The sequence below is a fragment of the Phascolarctos cinereus genome, unplaced genomic scaffold, assembly GCF_003287225.1.
Source record: "Phascolarctos cinereus isolate Bilbo 61053 unplaced genomic scaffold, phaCin_HiC Scaffold_3;HRSCAF=262, whole genome shotgun sequence".
In the NCBI taxonomy this organism is placed as follows: Eukaryota; Metazoa; Chordata; class Mammalia; order Diprotodontia; family Phascolarctidae; genus Phascolarctos; species Phascolarctos cinereus.
The window spans coordinates 109,849,166-109,869,951 of NW_027555736.1; the positions used below are offsets into that span (position 1 = coordinate 109,849,166).

The 20,786-nt window shown below is 45.8% G+C and overlaps 1 protein-coding gene across 1 annotated transcript in view; it reads right to left on the reverse strand.

Annotated features, from left to right (window-relative positions):
* Positions 1-20,786, reverse strand: part of PAX2 (paired box 2) — a 102,889-nt gene that overhangs the window by 44,926 nt on the left and 37,177 nt on the right. Inside the window, exons 6-7 of the mRNA XM_078151618.1 lie at positions 16,677-16,762; positions 15,590-15,709 (exon numbers count right to left, since the gene is read on the reverse strand). Coding sequence (XP_078007744.1) covers positions 15,590-15,709; positions 16,677-16,762 — 206 coding nt within the window. The remainder of the gene's footprint in view (positions 1-15,589; positions 15,710-16,676; positions 16,763-20,786) is intronic.

A 20,786-nucleotide genomic window follows, 5' to 3' on the forward strand; every position in this document is an offset into this window, starting at 1 on the left:
AGATGAGCTACAGAGAGAGCCAAATGAGGAGGCACCTGGAGGCCTGGGGCTGTGTGCTTCTGACAAGGGAGGGGAAGAAGTGGAGCCGGGGTGGGAAGCCGGCCGGGGAGAGGCCTCCACACAGGTTGGGGTTTCTGAGGCCTCCCTTGTCTACTGCTGTCAAGGTCAGCAGGTTCGGGTTCACCGAAGGGTCAGGATGGTTTGAATTACTGGCTCCGCAGCAGCTCTGCTGCTTGCGATCCATCTCCCAGTCGTCGAGCCGGGTCCTTCCCTCCCCTCCCCTCTCATCAGCACCCCCAGCTTGGCTAGAATGGGGGAGCTCCCAAACCTCTGGACCCCAGGAGTCATGAAAGGACTCCACCTCCAGGTCCCTCTCTCTGCAGGAGATGACCAGGCTACAGAAGGAATGCTAGGGACCTTGGCGCAACTCTCCAAGTGGGGACAGTCCCCTCTCTTTCTCTTGCCTACCTTCTCCCCAAATGCCTGGCATGGCTAAAGGGCATCCCTGCCAGCCAACCTGTCCACCCCCTGTCCCTGGCCCACTGGTCTGAGGATGAGGAGTTAGACAAAGAGGAGATGTCTCCTCTCCCTGGCAGCGCAGCAATGCCTAGGGGACAGCCTCGGCTCCCTGGGCTCCTCCCTCCTCCAGTCCAGAGACGCATGGGGGAGAAAGGGCAGAGCTGAGGCAGCACATTTGTAGATCCGTGCCCTTGCGGGGCTGGGGGAGGGGATCAGATGCCTATCTGCGAGGCTGGAAGGAAGCTGCTAGGTAAGGGGAGCCAGGACTAGATGTGAGCGTGCAAGACAGTGTGTCAGATGGGAAGGGGACTCTGCGAACCCATCCCTGACAGCTTCTGCCTGGGCTGAGCACTCCCTTCTCCCAGCACACTGAGGCTCACATCGGTGCCTATGTGCTCTTGGAGGGTGGCCTTGTCATGCAAATGGCATGCCTATTAGTCCTGGGGATTTTCCCCATTTTTTGTTCTTTGCTCCAGATCTCAAAGGGCTCCTTTCTCAATTCAGTCTCACTCTTTTCTCTATCCTTTTTCACACAGACCAGCTGAGGTGTAGAGGTGGTTAGTACTTTGGTCAAGGTCTCTGAGAGAGGAAGGCTTCCAGCATACATGTCCATGTATCAAGGCATAGCCCTGTGTTGTCATATATGTACAGGTAATGGAAGGAAGGAAGGAAGGAAGGGAGGAAGGGAGGGAAGAAAGAAAGAAAGAAAGAAAGAAAGAAAGAAAGAAAGAAAGAAAGAAAGAAAGAAAGAAAGAAAGAAAGAAAGAAAGAAAGAAAGAAAGAAGGAAAAAAGGGAGAGGAAAGAAGGAAGGAAGGAAAGAAGAAAGGAAGGAAAGAAGGGAGGGAGGAAGGAAGGAAGGAAAGAAGGAAGGAAGGAAGGAAGGAAGGAAGGGAGGGAGGGAAGAAAGAAAGAAAGAAAGAAAGAAAGAAAGAAAGAGAAGAAAGAAAGAAAGAAAGAAAGGAGGAAAAAAGGGAGGGAGGAAAGAAGAAAGGAAGGAAAGAAGGGAGGGAGGAAGGAAGGAAGGAAGGAAGGAAGGAAAGAAGAAAGGAAGGAAAGAAGGGAGGGAGGAAGGGAGGGAAGAAAGAAAGAAAGAAAGAAAGAAAGAAAGAAAGAAAGAAAGGAGGAAAAAAGGGAGGGAGGAAAGAAGAAAGGAAGGAAAGAAGGGAGGGAGGAAGGAAGGAAGGAAAGAAGGAAGGAAGGAAGGAAAGAAGCATTTCTTAAGCACCTACTATATGTCAGATACTGTGCTAAATACTTTACAAATATTACTTCATTTAATCCTCAAAACAACAGTGAGACATAAATGCTATTATTCTCTCCATTTTACAATTGAAGAAACTAAGGCAAACAGAGGTTAAGTGACCTTCCCAGGGTCACACAGCTAGTAAAAGTATGAGGCTGGATTTGAACTCAGACCTTCCTGACTCCAGGCCCAGTATACCACTGTACCCACAGTAGGCCCTCAATCAATAGCATTTGTTAGGCTGATAAAGTGCAAGCACACCTTCATACCAATTTATGCATATGTGTGTGTATACATAGCAAAGTATAGTGAAAAGAATACCGGGTTTTTAGTTACAAGATTCCGAGTTGGAATTCCAGCTTTGGCTACTTACTGTTTGTGTGACCTTGGGTAAGTCATTTCCCTGCCTCTGGGCCTCAGTTTCTTCAACTGTAAGATGAGGGGGTTAATAGAATGATAGTATTAGAACTAGAAGAGACAAAAAACATCATCTAGCCCAACTCTCTAATTTTACAGATTAAGAAATTGAGGCACAGTGATATTGAAAAATGTGCAGTAGCAGTGCTGGGATTCAAACCCAGGTCCTCTAACTCCAAATGCCACCATGATCCTATCATGGTTAATGTTCAACAATGGGCTAATCTCGAACATGCCCCGAAGAGACCAGCCGATCTGTAGCGTGTGATTTAAGTTAAAACAAGGAAGATTCTCCCTGCTACCTCCTTTGAGTACGAGCAGCTTAGTGTGCCCCATCACACAGGAAATGTAGAATTAGGGTGTTAAAGCTGGGTTCATACCTTGAGGTAGTATGGATAGAATGCTGGTCTTGGAAGTTAGGCAGACCTGGGTTCAAATCCTGCCCCTACACTTACTAGTTGGGTTAATCACTCCCCTTCTTTCTTTGGACCTCAGTTTCCTCATCTGTAAAATGAAGGTATTGGATTAGATAGTCTCCAAGCTCCCTTCCAGCTTTAAATCTATAATTCTAGGGAAGTTTTCCTGTATCTTACTTCACACGAAACATCGAACATTTAACTCATCCCTCAGGTCAAAATTGGACATAATTCTGTGAGCTATACCTGTATACTTAAGGGTAGAGAGGCTGGATTTGAACCCAGGTCTACCTAACTTTGTCTTCTGACAATACTCTGTAGTATGGTAGGTTAGAGAGGATGTCACTCCACTAGTGATGAACAAAACTTTCTCTTACAGACGATGAGAATAATATATTCCCTCTACTTCCATGCTCCAGATGTGGCTTATATTTCTTTGTGCCAGATACACAAAAGTAAATCCTTCTTACAGTGCGTATGAATAACTGGGAGAAGGCTCCATGCAAAGGGAACGTTTTTAGGTCCTGGAATGCAAAGGGCAGCAGGTCCTTAGCTTTTCTTCCCTGCAGAGGTCAGAGAACTCTCCCAGGGCAGGCCTGCACTTCTCTCTCTCTCTCTCTCTCTCTCTTTTTTTTTTTTAAGGTAATAGGGTTAAGTGACTTGCCCAGGGTCACACAGCTAGGAAGTGTTATGTATCTGAGGCCGGATTTGAACTCAGGTCCTCCTGAATCCAGGGCCAGTGCTTTATCTACTACGCCACCTAGCTGCCCCTTGGCCTGCACTTCTCTTGAGGTTTGCTGGAAAAGGGAATTGGATCTGGACATGTGGGCATAGAAAGACCGGACAGTAGCCAGCATGACTTTAATCAATCTTGCATATTGGCTGGATACCTTGTTTTGTTTAACCAATGTAGTACTTTATATATAATGCCCAAGCCATTGACATCCTAGGACTTCCCCACACTTGCTCCCAAGGGAACTGACTTAGGAGGCAATGGGCTGTCTCCCTTGCATGGTATAGTGGAGAAAGAGCTGGAATTGAAGACCTGAGCTGGAACCCAGCCTCTGCTAATTACTAACTCTGACCTGGAGCAAATTATTTCACCTCTCTAGGCATCAGTTTTCTTTATCTGTAAAATGAGCAAATGGGACTCAGCGATTTCCAAAGTCCCTTCCAGCTCGAAATCCTGTGATCTTATGAGTTCAGCAGGATTTTCCATGCAGAGAAAGACTACAAGAAGCCTCTGAATTCTCTGCACTTGTATATATATGGGGCTACTATGGAACCCCCATGGGCTAAGCGGTGCTGTCTGTGGGGGGCAGTGTGTCTGTGTGACTCCAGATCACCCACACAGGTTGATATTTTCAATTCAATGTAACATCGAAGTGATTACAGGCCTCATCCTGTTTTCCAGAAGACTGTCTATCCTAAAAACACACACTTCTTATCCTAACCTAGTCATGTACACAGACATTCACTTGGAGCCAGGTGGTCCCAGGTTATTGACCTCACCGCTCCTGCCAATCCTTTCCTCCTCCTTCATACCCAACAAGCAATTGTGCCCCTCCCCAAGGGAAGAGGCTTCATTTAAGCTTCTACCTGCAATCCCCAAAGTCGATTTCCCCCAGCAGTCCAACTTCAAGATGGCAGGCTGTTGTTCTTGGTTTTAGTATCCAAGCGGGTTTCACTTGGGACCTTTTCCCATTCCCCCCAGGTAAGGGAAGTATCCCCCTTTTCTGCTGACTTCTTCCTCCTCCAGAGCCATCCCTCCCTCCACCAGCAAGACAGGAGAAGTGTGTGTTTGTGGGGGCAGGTCAATAAGCGGGGCTGGACTGGCTTCCTTTAATGAGCCACATGGAGTCTACTCCAGCCACAGAGTTAGCCTACAAAAGGAGGTGTGAGCGGGCGGCCAGAAGCCGAGCAAGAGCCTAGCGGAGCCTCTCAGGTAATTGGTTTATCTATCTGGAAGCAGGGGAAGCAATCTCAGCACAGACAGACTAGCAGTAAAGTCTCTTCCTTAAGGCTATTTCCTTTGTCTTTTCAATTGCTTGCACATCCATGTGAGAGAGAGAGAGAGAGAGAGAGAGAGAGAGAGAGAGAGAGAGTGTTAAAGAGAGAGGGAGAGGGAGAAATGTTAATTTGTGAATTAATGGCTTTTCTCAGCGGAATTGTAAATTCAAATGTCACCTCACACGGTGACACCACCACCACCACGCCGCCGGTCTGCTGAAGAAGCAATGATAAGATCTCCCACCTCCCTCAGAGCCCCTCCCTCCCCAAAGATAGCTGTGGAGTGGAACATGCTACTTTTAATTTGCAATAACAACACAACAGAGGTGTGCAGTAATGACTGCCTTTTTCCAACCCTCCTCTTAGCTTCCCAGCTCCCCCACCCCCAGGTCAGTTGGCTCTCCCATTTTCTTCCCGCCCCCCCCCCCAATCCCTCCCCTCCACCGCTGTTCCCAAATGTAGCCTTTATTTAGTTTAGGCCAAAACACTCAGCTAAGGTGTTCCCCACCCCAACTCCAGCAGGGCCTGACCACATTTGGGGTGAGAGGAAGCTCTTTGGAACTGAAGATGCTGCAACCGTCTCTTCTCCTTCAATAATCAGGGAATTAATGACCCTGAAGTTAAAGTGAGGCTGATAGTCAGGCCCTGCCCAGCTTTGGGGAAAAGGCTTCATTGTTTTCAAGCAGGAGGCGGGCAGCAGTGAGGGAGATTCATGGATGGAGATTGAATATGCAATTTTCTTTCACCTTGCCAAGAGCTGCCCCTGGGCTGTGCCTGGCCTAAATTTTTCCTTTTACCATCTCTGCCTTATCCGGCCCTCCCACCTCCCTTCCATTCTTTCCAGAAAATTACCTTCAAAATTGATTTCCACTTTTACAAACAAATATAATGGGAACATGGGAAAAAACTTGGGCCGTGATGAATTAGAGCTGTCAGGGGCTTCCAAGTCTCCTTTGCTTTTGTTTTACGGCCCAATCTGCTCTTTGTTTTTCCAAAGGCTGGCAGAAGTGCCCCCACCACCACCTTCACTGGCAGACCTGATAATGGGCAGCACCCCATTCTCTTCGATCAGCCCCCTATAGTCTCTTCAAGATCCCCCATCCTCTACCCACCTCACCAGTGACGACCCCTGTGCTCTAGACCCTGCGAAGTTCCTTGCTTGTCTAGGAAGGCCTGGTCCTCCTCCTCCTCCCTGACTCCCTGGCTGCTTAGATGGTCTCTTAACTGCCCAAAGGATGCCTCCAATCCCCAAGACCATGTTGCCCCAACCCCCATACCTCTTAAAGTCCAGACCAGATGCAAACCTCCACCTCCTCTAATGTAGGCAGGATCAGTGTATACTTTGACTAGAGCAAATGAGAGACAGACAGACAGACACTGAGAGATCCTGAAAAGCAGGTAGGCAGGCAGACAGACAGACAGATACATCCCATAAGATAGACTGAGATCCAGAAAGAGTAAACTCTACTTGAAAGGGCTGAATGAGGCTTGAATTTTGGAAAGAAAAAGAGGAGACAGGGAACCCCAATGTTGGTTTCCACAATTCTGTCCCATGAGGCTATACCTGGAGGGAGGCTCCAGAAGAACCTATGGGTTAAAGCAAAATGCTTTGCACATAGTAAATGCTTAATAAATGCTTATTCATTCATTCATTCATTCAATCTCAGAACACACTCATGCCCCGTGACAAGTCTTCAGCCAATCCATACCCCTATATCCAGGACAAAGTCCTCTCCTGCTCTCCTATTTCCCCTACTAAACTCCTACCTGTTTTGAAAAGATCCTGTCTCCGGGGCAGTTAGGTGGCACAGCGGCTAGAGCTCCGGCCCTGAAGTCAGGAGGACCTGAATTCAAATCTGCCCTCAGACCAAATACTTGACACTTGCTAGCTGTGTGACCCTGGTCAAGTCACTTAACCCCAACTGCTTAAAAAAAAGAAAAGAAAGAAAGAAAAGATCCTGTCTCATTGGCTAGGACCCTGGTTGACCTGGTCACTGCAGTTGGCCTTGCCAGGGCTCACAAATCAAGATACTAGCTTGTGTCTAGGGCCTCCTTTCCTGCCTCCTCATAGGTAATATATTTTGGCCATTTTCTTCAGCATTCTGGCCCTGGTCATGCATCTTCCCCTAACTACTATTGCCACTATTCTGATACCTTTCTGCCCTAATCTGATCCTGTCTTTCCCCTTACTAGACAGATTGAGATTTAAACAAGGATATTTATTTATAGGGACAAGAGTGAATTAGTAGATAATATAGAGGGTACAAGAAGTGAACATGAAAAAGAAATAGCTGGATGCTTCTAATAACTCCATAGTAATTATAAGCTAGATATTCTTCAAGCCTCATCTGAGATTTAAGTTTAGCTAGCTAGCTGCTAGGCTTTATGCCTTCTAACTTGAAGCTAGAGTTATCAGTCTTGTGTTTCTCCTCTCCATCTCTGACCATTCCTTCTTCCTGATACCTTTCATCTTAGACTTTACTCTGCCCAGCTTCTTACAGGACTCTCATCCTATTAGCAAGTGAAAAATTCATGCCCCTTTCACTGCCAATCAGCAAGAGTCATAGACATCTATCTGGTCTCTGATGCTGTTCCTACACATTCCCACGTGATCATTAACTGTATCAGTAACTATGCCACTGTCCCCTCCCTCAGCTAAATTTTCCTGAGCCAGGTGTACAATTATATGTTATTTTAAATGCAGTCCAACAAAACATATCCCCAAATTCATAAGAACATCCCCTTTCTTCACATTCTCACAGCTCAAAATATTTCCAGATACACATTGGGCAGAGAAATGAAATTCTGTCCTATCATGATATGATTTTTCTGTAGACTTCTTCATCCAAAGATTTAAACATACACATATTCTCTCCCTTTCCATCTCTGTTTGTTTCTGTCTTTCTCAAAATTATATATAGATCTCTGGACATTGATACGCATTTCCTGAGTAAATACAGACCTCAACATGTGTGAGCTATCATGTATATGAAGGGAGACAGGGAGAAACAGAGACATCTTCAATTCAAAAACATTTATTAAGTGCCTACTATGTTCAAAGTACCGTGCTAAGTTCTGAGAGTACAAAGATAAAATAAAGCCCAGTCCTTGCCCTCAAGGAGCTTATAATCTAATACGGGGAATAATAATAATGCAAATAACCATAACACAAAGCAGAATGTGACAGGTACACTGGAGAGATGAGAATATTGAGGACAGAGTAATCACTTCCAGTTGGAGGAGGCCAGGAAGGGCTTGATGGAGGAGGCAGCCCCAGATTTGTGTTAATGCAAAGGAAAGGTTTTAAAGACAGAGCTGGGCATGGGGGAGGGCAGGGGAGGGAAGGGAGTCCATTCCAAACATGAGGAATAGCTTGAACAAAGATGAGAGACAAGAGAGAGCAGGATGTGAATGGGGTGGGTACAGTACAATGAAGAATCCATTGGAACATGGAACAGAAGATTCCACGGAACATTGGAACACTGGAACATAAAGTATGTTAAGGGCAATAATGTAAGATACAGAGAATGGAAATGTAGGTTGGAATCAGATCGTAGAGGACTCTGACTATCAGTGTAAGGAGCAGCTAGGTGGTACAACGGATAGGGCACAATGGATAGGCCTGGAGTCAGGAAGACCTGGCTCTTGAGCCTTTCCTGGAATGTTTACTAGCTGTGTGACCTTAAGTAAGTTACTTAACTACTCTGTGCCTCAGTTTCACCATCTGTAAAGTAGGGTTCACAATAGCACCTACCTCCCAGGGTTGTTATGAGGATCAAATGAGTTAAAATATGTAAAACACTATATAAACACTAACGTTTACTGTTGTTATAGTCTGTATCTTATTTGTAGGCCATAAATTGCTGCTGAAGATTTTTACGTGAATGAATGATAGTAGGGGTGGGTGCATTAAGAAGATTATTTGGGAAGGAGAATAAATGGACAGATTGGAAAGGGGAGAGATTAGAGTGAGAAGACCAGTTAGAAGGCTATATAATGGAGGGGGGGAAAGAAAGGGAATAAACATTTATGTAGTTTCTGCTGTGTGCCAGGCACTGTGCTAACATAATAATTACAATAAATTTACAGCAGACAATTAACAATAGTTAAAATAATAAAAAAAATCATGAGATGACAAGGCATTGAACTAGGATGGTTACCATGGGAAAAGAACAGAGAGAGGAAGAGTAGAGGATAGGAATTGGTAACATTAGAAATGTAGGGAAGGGGGAAGGAAATAAGCATTTACTAAGCACTTACTAAATGCTAGGCACTGAGCTAAGCACTTTACAAATATAATATACAGCATAAATTGACAAATAAATGTAGAGAGTAAGGTAAAAGATGACTTTGAGATTTTGAGCCTGAGTAAATAGGAGTATAATGGTTTCTCAGCAGAAGTAGGGAAGTCAGGAGGGGTAGGCTTGGGGAAGGAAGCTAATCATTCTGGTCTATACCTGTTAAGTTTCGGACGCTAGTAGAACATCCATCAGGCAGTTGGAAATATGGGGCTGGAGCTTGGAGGAGAGGCTGCAGCTAGAAATAGAAATTTGGGAGTCATCCACATACTGTAGATGTGTTAATTAACTCCACAGGAGTGGATTAGAACAGTAAAGGGAAGATTGTAGAGAGAAGAAAAGGAGGGCTGAAGACAAACTTTGTGGGACGCCTAAGTTTAAAGGAGAAATGAAGGTAAGGAGTCAGTAAAGGAGACAGAGCATAAAGGGTCAGAAAGATGGGAAGAGAACTCAAGATGCAGTGTTACTGCAGCCACAGGGATAGAGTGTGGCAAAAAGAAGGGGCAGGTGTGGGAGTGAATGCCTGTAACTTCTGCTACTAGGGCAAGAGGCTGGGGCTGGTAGATCACTCGAGCTGGGGAGTTCTAAGTTGAGGTAGGGCCAAAGTCCATAGCTTTCTACACCAAGCTAGGCACCAATATAGTAAGTCTCCGGGGCTCCATTTGCTACCAGGCTGCCTAGAGAGGGGCAAACCCTCTCAGGTCAGAAACAGAGCAGGTTAAAGCTTTTCTGCTCATCAGTAGAGGAATTAGCTCTCCGAATGGCCACTGGATTTCCAGTCTGGGTGAGATAGGGAGACCCACTCTCAAAGAGAGGATGAAAGACAGAGACACAGAGACACAGAGGAAGACAGAGACAAAGAGAGATAGAGATAAACAGAAAGAAGGGCAGTGGTCAAACACTGCAAAGATGTCAGGCATGATGATGACTGAAAAAAAGTCCTTTGGATTTGTTGATAAGCAAGAGGTTGAAAATGACTGGAGAAGTGGTTTCAGTAGAGTGGTGGAAATGGAAGTCAGACCTCCAGGAGCTAAGGAATGAGTGAATAGAAAGGAAATGGGAGTAGCAAATATGGACTACTCTTTCCAGAAATTTAAAGATAAAGGGGAGAAGAGAGATAGAGGGATAGCTTGAAAGGGGTATCAGGGTCAGGGGAAGGTTTTCATAGAATAAGGGAATGAATGTGTTTGAGAATGTTTGTAGGTCAAGGCGAAGGAACCATAACAGGGATGAAGATTTAAGATACATAATATAGGGAATGATTGATGGGTCAAGGTTAAAGGAACATAGGAACATAAATTTAGAGCCAGAAGGGACTTCAGAAAGATCACTTTAGTCCAGATCCTCCATTTTATAGATGAGGAAAGTAAAGACTAGTGATGGGAAATGATTTGTTCAAGATCACCTAGATAATAAGTAGCAGAGTTGGGTTTTGAATCCAGGTCATTTGGCTCCAAATTCCTCTATCTCTAAACTATGCCACACTCCAGTAGTTCTGGAAAAGATGAGAAGGGGATAAGATGAAGGATATAAGAGTAAGGGTTAGCTTCGACATAGCTCAAACTCCACTGAGACTGGAAGGGACAGGTGGAAAGATTTAGAAGTGTGGAATAATAGAGTTTACATCAGTTGGTCATCTCAGTAAGGTGTTTTGTCTGTCTGGGATCATAGATGTTAACTAGAAGAGAAGGAAGAGGCCATCTAGTTCAGTTCCTTCATTTTACGTGTAACCTGGCTCAGATGAGGTAACTGAGGGTCAGAGAGGTTAAATTACTCTCGACCCAGGAATTAAGTAGTCAGAGGCAGAATCTGAATCCTGGTCTCCTAACTCTGAGACTAGGGTGCTCTGCATTGTGCCACTGCCTATCTACTTATTTACGCCTAAAGATGTTTATGGTATACCAAGAGACACAACCATGGCTCAGTCAAACATGTATTAGCAGATACAGATGGACAAGAGCCAAATTTCCTATGTATAGGCCTTTACCACACTGGTCCTGAGCATGGCAACCTGCCCCAACAAAGAGCCTGGCTGCAGAAGGGCTGTGTGAGCCATGTTCAAGGAAGTTTCTGTCTAATATGACTTCACTTTTCCCCTTTTCAATAGTTCTGCCCATTATGCCTTTGAAATTCATGGCCTCTCCTCACAGGCCTACTCCCAGATACATTCATAACTACCTGCCAATAAAAAAGCCTGCACAGGCCTTCAGCCACTTTCAGGAACTGCTGGGCTCTAGGGACAGGGAGTCAGGCTGGTCCAGGACTAGTGGACCTTATTGATCCCCAAGCTCTGCTCTGCAGCCCTCAGCTGGGGGCCTCTTCCTTCTCCCCCTGCCCCCAACCACAGGCCCTGAGACAGAAGCCTCAGGTGTTACTCCTGTCCACATCCTAATCTCCCTGCTTGCTTTAAGTCAAATCAGCACAACACCCAGAGGGACTTCTCCGTGAAATGCTTGCCGAGAAAATAAACGACTTTTTCAGGCTACAGCTTCATCCAAATCAGAAGGGAGATATTAAAGAAACTGAGAGGAATCTGCCATTTGCAGCCACACAACCCACCAAGCATAACTGTATTTGCTGGACACCACAATTCACTGGATGTCTAATTAATTCAGTGCAAACTTCTGGCCTCTGGCAACCTCACACTTGGTAGGATAACACACACACACACACACACACACACACACACACACATTCATTCTCTCCCCACCTCCCTGGCCCCCAGCAACAGATATGTGACTTCATTAGGATCTTCTAACAGATCTACTGGATCTACTCTGTGACTAATTTCCTTTTCTCAAGCTGCAGCCTGCAACATTTAATGGACGACACTGTTCCAAAACCCAGATGGAGGTTATTGGATAAAGATGTAAAAGGAGGACTGGCCAATGTGGGTCCACTCCCCTGTCACGATGATAAAATACACATTCTTATATCTCTATTGCTATTATACAAACACGTTTTTTTGTCTGGTGCCACCGAAAGCCCCAGGAAGCCCCCCACCCATCCAACCGTGCCAGTATTAATTGGATGCTTAAAGATGAATGTTTCATCAGCAGTAAATCAGGTACACTGCCTTCTCAGAGTCATGGATGGACACACAGACACACTCCAACTGACCCATTGCTTTGCCACCATCCCAGGCTTGCACTGGGCCACACCATCATAGCACCCTTTAGGAGAGAATTTTCCCCACCAATCTCCCATAGCAACCTCCCCCACCCCACTACACCCCGTTGAAGGCCTGGTCAAGAGGCTTCTGACTCATGCTATAACACCACTTCTCTCCCACAGAGCCCAGACTGATAGGTCTTATACTAATAACCCCACAGCTATGACTGCTGCAGATTCTAATAACACTGTCCATATTATGAGTGCCAATGCCAATAATGCTCTGGGTATTATCACTGTGAACACCAATAACTCCTGCTGAGATTGTCTCCAATAATGCCAGTACGTACTGCAGCGATTGTCCTCGCTAATGCCCACCCCTGTGACATTGTTAGAGCTGAAGAATGGGCTGCACTCAGCACTCTGTGCTGAGAGGCAGAGCTGGAAGGGAAAATCAACCTCCTTTAAGCCAAGAGGAAGCTCCTTGAGGCCTGCCCCCAGGGGCTGGTGCTTCTGATTTCAGTAATTTTCTGCCAGCCTAATAGACCTGCCCTGGGCCCCGGGTGGCCCCTCATGGAAGATGCCAATCATATCCAATGCCAAACGGAGACCAAGGTGGTCAACGTGGAGCTACTCTCCTAGGGAGCCCCTAGGAGGCCAAGTTCTTCCACTACCCCCCCCAACTCCCATATTTCTGCCCAGGTCTGGTCCCCTTCTTGCCTCTGTCCTCTATCCCATCAGACCCAGTGGATGAAGCACTCAGATATACCTGGGCATTTGAGTAGCCCCTCCCTTAGGCCCCTTGTGCAGCCTGACTACAGGCTGTTTTGCTACCTTTGCCTCGCTGGGGAGTTGGGCTACATCATCTTGACATATAATTATCTGTACTCTTTTTAATCATCTGGTTGCTACCTAACACAGGCCAGAACTGGTTGTGCGTTGTAGGCCCTGAATGAGGGCTGGGAAAGAACTGCCTCCACTTTCTCCTCTCCATCCCTACTGGAGTATTCCAGTGCTACTGAGCTCAGAGGAAATCCTGCAGAGTTGACTGGGTTGGGGACACTCAGCCTCCCCCATGGAAACTCTCTCCTTCACACAGGAAGGGAAACTATCTTATCATGTTTTTTTTTAATCATGGAACCCTCTGGCAGTCTGGAAAGCCTACGGACTTCTCAGAATAATGTTCATTGTCTACTTTCATAATTGAAGGAAATATCAAACTTCATGTAGAGGATAATGAAAATAAAGATGTAATTATTTTCCATCCAAGTTCACAGACCCTTTCCCTCCCCAAAATCTATCCGTCTAGTAGATGTCCCTTTTCTAGAGTGAGGGAAATCTTTGCGAGAGAGAGAAAGAGAGGGGAGAGAGAGAGAGAGAGAGAGAGAGAGAGAGAGAGAGAGAGAGAGAGAGAGACAAGCTTCTGACCTCTCCTCCCACTCATCAGTTCAGTTTCCAAGGGTACCTTGGTTGCAAGGATATTAAAAACCATAGAAAACAAATATAGTCAGTTCTCTAGGGAGAAAAGTAGTCTGCTCTAGCCAGGCCTAGCATACAGTGACTATACTCTCCTGCCTTTCCCAAAACCTGCTGCAAATTGGCTCAAATTGGTTCAGTCTACCAGGGCCTGAGGAGCAGAGAAAAAAGCCATTCAAAGTTCATCCCAGCAGCATGTAATGAGTAAGGAGGAAAAAGAAAATGGTGCCATGACTTGCCCCTATCTTCTTCTACACCTTCAACCACCCCCTACCCCCCACCAAGTAGGCCAGGCTTCAATATATAGAAAATGGGTATTTGGGAGAGGAGATACATCCCTGGATAGTGGAGTTGGAGGGAATAGGAGGGATAAGGCAGGCTAAAATTCGAATGCTTTTGAGGATTTGAAATAGACTTCAAAATCCCTCAGTTCATCTAATGTACCAGGGATTGGAAGGGAATGAGAATCCCCAAGACTGGGTGGAGGCAATGGATACATACGCCTTTTCTTCTCTGATACAACCTTAACCCTGGTGAGATTTAGGGGTGGGAATCTTTCTCTCACCACCTCTCACCCTCCTGCAGCACTGCAGCGGCCAAGACAACCAAAATGAAATTTAGTGAGTGGTGTAGCCCGTGGCAGCCAAATGGGTTTGGATATTTCAGAAGAAGGCGAAATAGAGCCAGACAAGCTGTTTCCCTGTGAAACGAGGCCATTAGGGCTTCTGGAAGGAATCCAGCATCGGGTCATCACTGTCTTGCCAGTCCTGGGGCTCTCACATACTGTCCCTTCAGCCTGGGGTCTGGGGGCCTCACATACACTGTCCCCTCAGCCTGGGGCCTTTATACACAGTGTTCCTCACTGTTATACATCGAGTGCCCTAGCACACTTTGGACCCTTAGCTTGAAGCCTGGAGCTTGCATACATGCACACTGCTCCCTTAGAGTAGGGCCTGTGGCCCTCACACATACTGTCCCTTCAGCCTGGGGCTATCACACGTACTGTGCTCATAGCTTAGGGCTCTCACACACACTGTCCCCTCAGTTGGGGGTCTGGAATCCTGGAACACATTGTCCCATCAGCCTAGGGCCCTCATGCCTACTGCCCTCATATTCTGAGGCCCTCATATCTTGTCCCCTAGTCTGGAGTCTGGGGGCTCTCACACAGCCTGGAATCCTCACACAGGACCTTCTCTGCTTGAGGCTTTCACATAACATTGTCCCCTCAGGTTTGGGGTACTCACATACACTATCCCCTCAGTCTGGAGCCCAGAGCTCTTATACACACAACCTCTCCACCAGGAGGCTTCAGATCCATTGGGAGTATATAGACAGGGCTTTGGGGAATGTGGAGTCCCACATCCTGCTAAGGCTGGGCCTATAAGACTACCATCCAAGCAGACCCAGACAACCTAAACGATCTCAAAAAATCTACAATTTTCTAGTCTTTAAAGGGGTAAGTGGATTTGCCAAAGAAGGGGAAAGGAAAAGTTCTCAGAAAGAACTGAAATGTCTTTCAGCCCTCCTTCCTTCCTTCTTCTTCCCTCCTGCTACCTTGACTCTGTGTTGGAATGTTCCAAGCAAATGGAAGAAGTAACTCCTTATTATGGGGCTAAGAAAGACACCTACCCACCTCAGCTCCCCTCCACCTGTGCTATTGTTTAAATAGGATAGTTTTCTAGATGTCACAAAGACAGAAAACCAGGACCTGTTGTGGATGGCATCTTCCCCCACCTTGACAGCCTGGGGTCAAGTAAAAGGAATAGAAGGAAATAGGAGGAGATTTGGTACTAACTCCTTGGCCTTATGTGTCTTCTGCCCCCCTAAACCTTCTTAAGGCAAGTGGTTCCTGTTCCACCTAGAATCAAATGGGGATAGGGTGAGCTCATCCCAATGGTAGGTGAGCAGATGGCGGAGCTGATGGCAGAGCCTGCACCCTACCTCTGTCTGGAAGCCAGCAGGGCAGTGAGGGGACCAGGCTTCACTACTAAAATTGATCTCACGAAAGAGCAGCTGCGAGGCCAGGCCAGAAACCGGAGCCCTGTGCCCAGGGACAAAGCACGCAAAGAGGAGGCCAACCCTTTATCCTCCTCCCTACCTTCATCACGTTTCCTCTTCTCACCATTGGAGCGAGGAATCCCCAGGATCCCATTGATAGAGTATGAGCCCACAGGATCATTGGAGGCGCTGGAGACAGGAGGGGAGGCCGTGCTGGGAACTAGACAAGGCAAAGTGGAAAGGTTGTCAGGAGAGCAGAAACCCGAGGCAGCATTCAGAGGGAGCCCATGAGCTCTTCCTCTTTCTGGTGCTCAGTATGAGCCATCCCCATTGCTACATTTCAACCCCATTTAATTCTCCCTCATCTCCACAACCTGTTCTGTGGTAATGATGGCCCAAATCCAGGCCTTCCTTACATCACAAAGACAAGACATTCTCCAGGATATTGCAGGGATACAAGACAGGTCAAGATAAATTCAACTAAGGATAGAAAGTTTAGCAAAGGCCATTCTACAGATACCTCCACATATAGCCTGGTCCCATTTCCTAGGCCAGATGAAATCACCTTGGAGCAAGCATCTTTTTCCTTAATTCTTACCCTTCAAGTCTGAACTCCACACCTCGGACTTCATATAGACAGAAAAAAGATGGGAGAGGGAAAAATCCAAAACAGAGAGAAAATGAGAAAGAAAGATAGAGACCTAGGAAAAGGTAGGGTTAGAAAGTAAGAGACAGACATAGGAATGGGGAAAGACAAGGAGGAGGAAAGAAGAGGAAAAAACAGGGAGGTAGAGATTGAGAAGAAAAGGGGAGTAAATGAGGCAGGAAGAAGGAATAAAAGGGGAAAGGATAAGTGAGGGTGAAACAGACAGCAAAGGGACAGTACTAGATGGGGGGGGAAGACAGAAGGAAGGAGAAAGAGAAGTAAAGTGATAAGAGAAAGGAGGAGGGAGAGCAAAAGGATTAGGGAGAGGATCATCTATCTCTTTCCAAAGGGGAAATCCTAAGCTCCTTGGTGTCCTCTGAGGAAAGCAGGGGAGTCAGACTGCATCAAGGGGTCTCTGTTCCGCCTCTCCCTTTGCTGTTGGGGTGAATTTCACAGGAACATCTCTCATTTACATTGTCTTGGGATTTTCCCAGGACCCAAGATCTGTGTCTCCATCCCCTAAGTCCTCTTATCTTCTTACCTATGGTATGGCCAGGAGCTGTCACTCCTGTGCCTGTCCCATCTGGGGTTGGGTGGAAAGGCTGCTGAACTTTGGTCCGGATGATCCTGCAACAAACAGTGGGGCAAGTCAGAAACTTGGTTGACCCCAGGGCAGCCCAGCCACTGGCTTTGATTTTTTTGTTGTTCTCCCTAGCGCCTTAGCTCCCTCTCTCATCCATCTGCTCCCAGTTGCCCAGCCCTGACTGCTGCAAGGAGCAAGTTTTCCCTCCTGTTGGCTCTGCCAATCCAATCTAGTGTAGCTCAGTGAGGAGGCAATCTGCATTCTGTCCTACCCCTGGGCATCATCCAAATTGCAGCTTCATTTCAGCAGCAAGGATAGAAAAGGCAGACCAGGCAACAGCCCTATACAGCACAGCATGGCATAGTAGCTAGCATTTCCCATTCTAGGAGGTTGGGGGAGGGAGACTTGCACTCTCTGTGGTGGAGTTTTATTCTCTCTCCCTCCCCCTCACCTCAGTAAACAAGGTACATAGGAACTGGGGGGGGGGGGTGCCAGAGACAACAAGCAGGGTTTTTCCCCATGAAAGTGCTCTGATGAATAGAAAGGCAGAGGGGAAGGCACCCTAGCTAAAAAGGAAGATGCCAGGATGTTTCCAGGGGACCAGAAAGGATTGCTTAGTAGAAAGTAAGAACAGGGCAAAAGATGGTTCACAGGTGCGAACCCCCCTCTTGGCCCTTTGTCTCATGGTTGAAAAATCACATGTGGTCCCAGTGTGAAGCCTTCATCAAAGGAAGTTTTTCTATTGTTGCTCCTACCTACTGGCCTCAGACAGGCCAGAGCCCCAGTCTGGATCCATGAGAGATCAATCTCTACCTGGAGAAAAATTTTTCCCCATATAGCTATTCATATCAGTTTGCCCCGCTGAATAACCTTCCTGGACCTATTTGCTCATGGGTAAAACAAGCAATATCCAAACTGTATCTCTATACCCCTTCTAGTATAAAATCCCGTGATCCCATGAATTCAGTTCATTTCAACTCTATCAACCAACATATACTGAGTGCCTACTATGTATAAAGCTTTGGCTGGAGCTTTGTGAATTGACCCAGAGTAAAGGGAACCAGATAGAAGTCTCAGGTTTGAGGGATGATTCAGGTTTCCAGGGTGTCTGATCACCAGCCTGAAAGACCCACCTAAGGACCAATACTTAAGGGAGGGTCTCTCAAAATGTTGGACAAATCAGGTGCCCTGGGAAAACCTTTCTCAATGAAACTATTACTTTTTCAGGTGAATTGATCTTAATTAACACAATAATAACTTAAATAACTCAATAATAACCTGAGATTTGTAGAGCACTGTGCTAGATGATGGGGTGAAACAAGTATGGAGAATACTGTCTTCGAGGGACTCACAATCTACTTTGGAAAGTAGGATAAAAAGATAATCCAAAATACAAAACTGTTTATGATAAGGCCAAATGAATGAAATAGAGAAGAAGTGCTATAGGAGTTTTTGGAAAGGGGAGAGCACTTAGATTGATACATCTGGGAAATGTCTGAAAAAGGAGGAGGTAAGGACTAAGCTGTGTCTTAAAGGCAGTACATGACTTACATGAGAGGTTATGCGGGTGTGGTAGAAAATGCACTGAAGGGCAAGTATAGTAGCATCCACCTGTACCCTGGGAGTCTGAGACTGGTGCATCAACTGATTCAGGGGTTTGGAGCCCTAGTAAGGCTAAAGCCTACTGGGGTATCTGTGCTCAGTCTGGCACTAAAAGGAAAGCCCCCAGAATGGAGAAGAAAGGAAGCAAGGAAGGAAGGAAGGAAGGAAGAAAGAAAGAAAGAAAGAAAGAAGAGAAAAAAGGAAGAAAAAGAAGGAAGGAAGAAAATAGAAAGGAGGAAGGAAGGAAAGAAAAAGAAAGAAAGAAAATTTCACTGAATCAAGAATCAGGAGTCTTGGGTTCTAGTTTCTGTTGTGCCATTAATTGGCTACATGACCTTCAGTTATTAATTACTTTGGTTACCAGTTTCTTTATCTATAAAAGAAGGGATTATAGACTATCAAAGGTACCTTCCTACTCTAAAAGTATTTGTGTCTGATTCTAAAATGAGAAAGGAGGAGGCAGGGGCAGTAGAAGTAGAGGGAATGGAAGGAGCGCAGATACATAGGCAGGAGTGCGCATGGGGCATTTTTCTCATGTGGTCTAAATCTATTGTTTTCTGGGAGAAAAGGAATATGGGTGCTCTCCTTCAACATGTGGGGCCATCAATGAAGAGCCTTTGAAGGGTTGGGGGTGAGGGGAAAGTGAACAAAGCAGTGCTTTAGAAATATGAATCTACCAGCAAAGCATAGGATAGATTGGGGTGAAGAGCCCAGAAGGAAGGAGACTAGTTAGGAGGCCATAGTAATAGAACAGCCAAGAGGTGGATGAGGATCTGGACTGAGGTGTTGGCGATGGGCATAGAAAGAAGAAAACAGATTGGAGAAACATTGCAAAGGAAGAATCAAAATGAAGAATCCATAGGACTTGCTTGGTCACTGATGAGATGTGGGGAGGGGAGAGGAAGAATCAGAGATAATTCTGAGGTTTCAAGCCTGGGTGACTAGGAGATTAGTGGCACTATTGACAGAAAGAAAGAAATCAGGAAGACGGAAAGATGATGAGTCTGATTTTTAAACATGTTGTGTTTGAGGTTGGGCTAGGATATTGAGATGGAGATATTCAGTGGGCCATTAAATATTTAGGACTGGACCTTCAAAAGAGAGAACTGAGCTAGAAATGTAAATTTAGAGATCATTTGTATTCAAGTGAGAGACTCAGCCTGGCCTGTGGTGGAGAGAGAGATGGCCTTACAGCCTTGAAGACATGATGTCAAGGCATGCCTCTGAAACATACTCACGTGTGACACAGGGCAATTCACTTAACCTCTCAGGGCTCTAGGCCAGAGGTGTCAAACATGGCCTACCAGCGGTATTCAGCCTGAAACACTGTTGAGCATAGCCCCAGACTGAAATGTGATTGGAAAATATTTTTAAAATGAATAAGAATACAATGAAACACATAATATTATATGTTAAAACTAAGTCAATACCTGTCCCTCAGGGATCCTTATGTACAGATTAGTGGCCTCATTTCTATTTGAGTTTGACAACACTCCTCTAGGTAACTATCTAAGCTTATGAGTTGTGCTGGCAGGAGAAATTTCCTCTTCTGAGAGGTGCTTAGACCTAGGAAATCACAGATGACTCAGTCTCTATTCTTCTTCCTGGCCTTGCATTTCTTTAAATGATAGTTGAAGTCAGAGGAATGGATGACATCTCAGAAGGAGAGAGTATATACCTACAGGAGTAGAGGGCTGACATCTGAACCATCAGGGATACCCATATTAAGAGAGTAGGATGAGGACGTGGAGCCAATGAGAGACAGGTAAGGGAGAACCAATGTAGTGTAGTATCATGGAAGTCAAGGAAGAATCAAGAAATAGAAAGCAGTCTACAATGTTAAATGCCACAACTAGGCAGGATAAGGGATGGAAAAAGGCCTGGGGATGAGATTGCTGATGACTGTGGAAAAAGCATTTTCAGTAGCACTGTGAGAGAGGTGAATATAGACTTTGGATTGCAAAGGATTAAATAAGGAATGGGAAGGGAGTCAGTAGAGAGAGACTTAGACTATCCTTTTGAAAAGTTTTATAGCAAAAGGAAAGAGGTTTGGCCCTAGCACAAAGTGGCAGAAGGCTAGAGGGAAAGAGGTTGGTTGGTTTTTTGTTTTTGTTTTTAGATTAAGAGGGGCATGAGCATGTTGTTGGGAGAATGGGGAGAGAGGGCTAGGGGGGAGAGGGAATGCTTGATCATGCAAGAGAGGGAATCTTTGGTAGGGTAAGGACTGAGAGAGGGTGGAAGAGGATGGGGTCAAGGTCGTCAGACAAGGGTTTTCACATTGGAGAGAAAGGGAATATCTTCCTCAGAGTGGAGGAAAGGGACTCAGGAATGGTTAAAAACAGATATTTTTTTCAATGCAAGGAGGCTAAATGAGAAAACTTAGATGACGTTTCTCTGAAGGAAGAGGTGAGGTCATCTGCTGAGAAAAGGGAGTTAGGGCTTAGGCTTGAGCCCCTAAAGAAGATA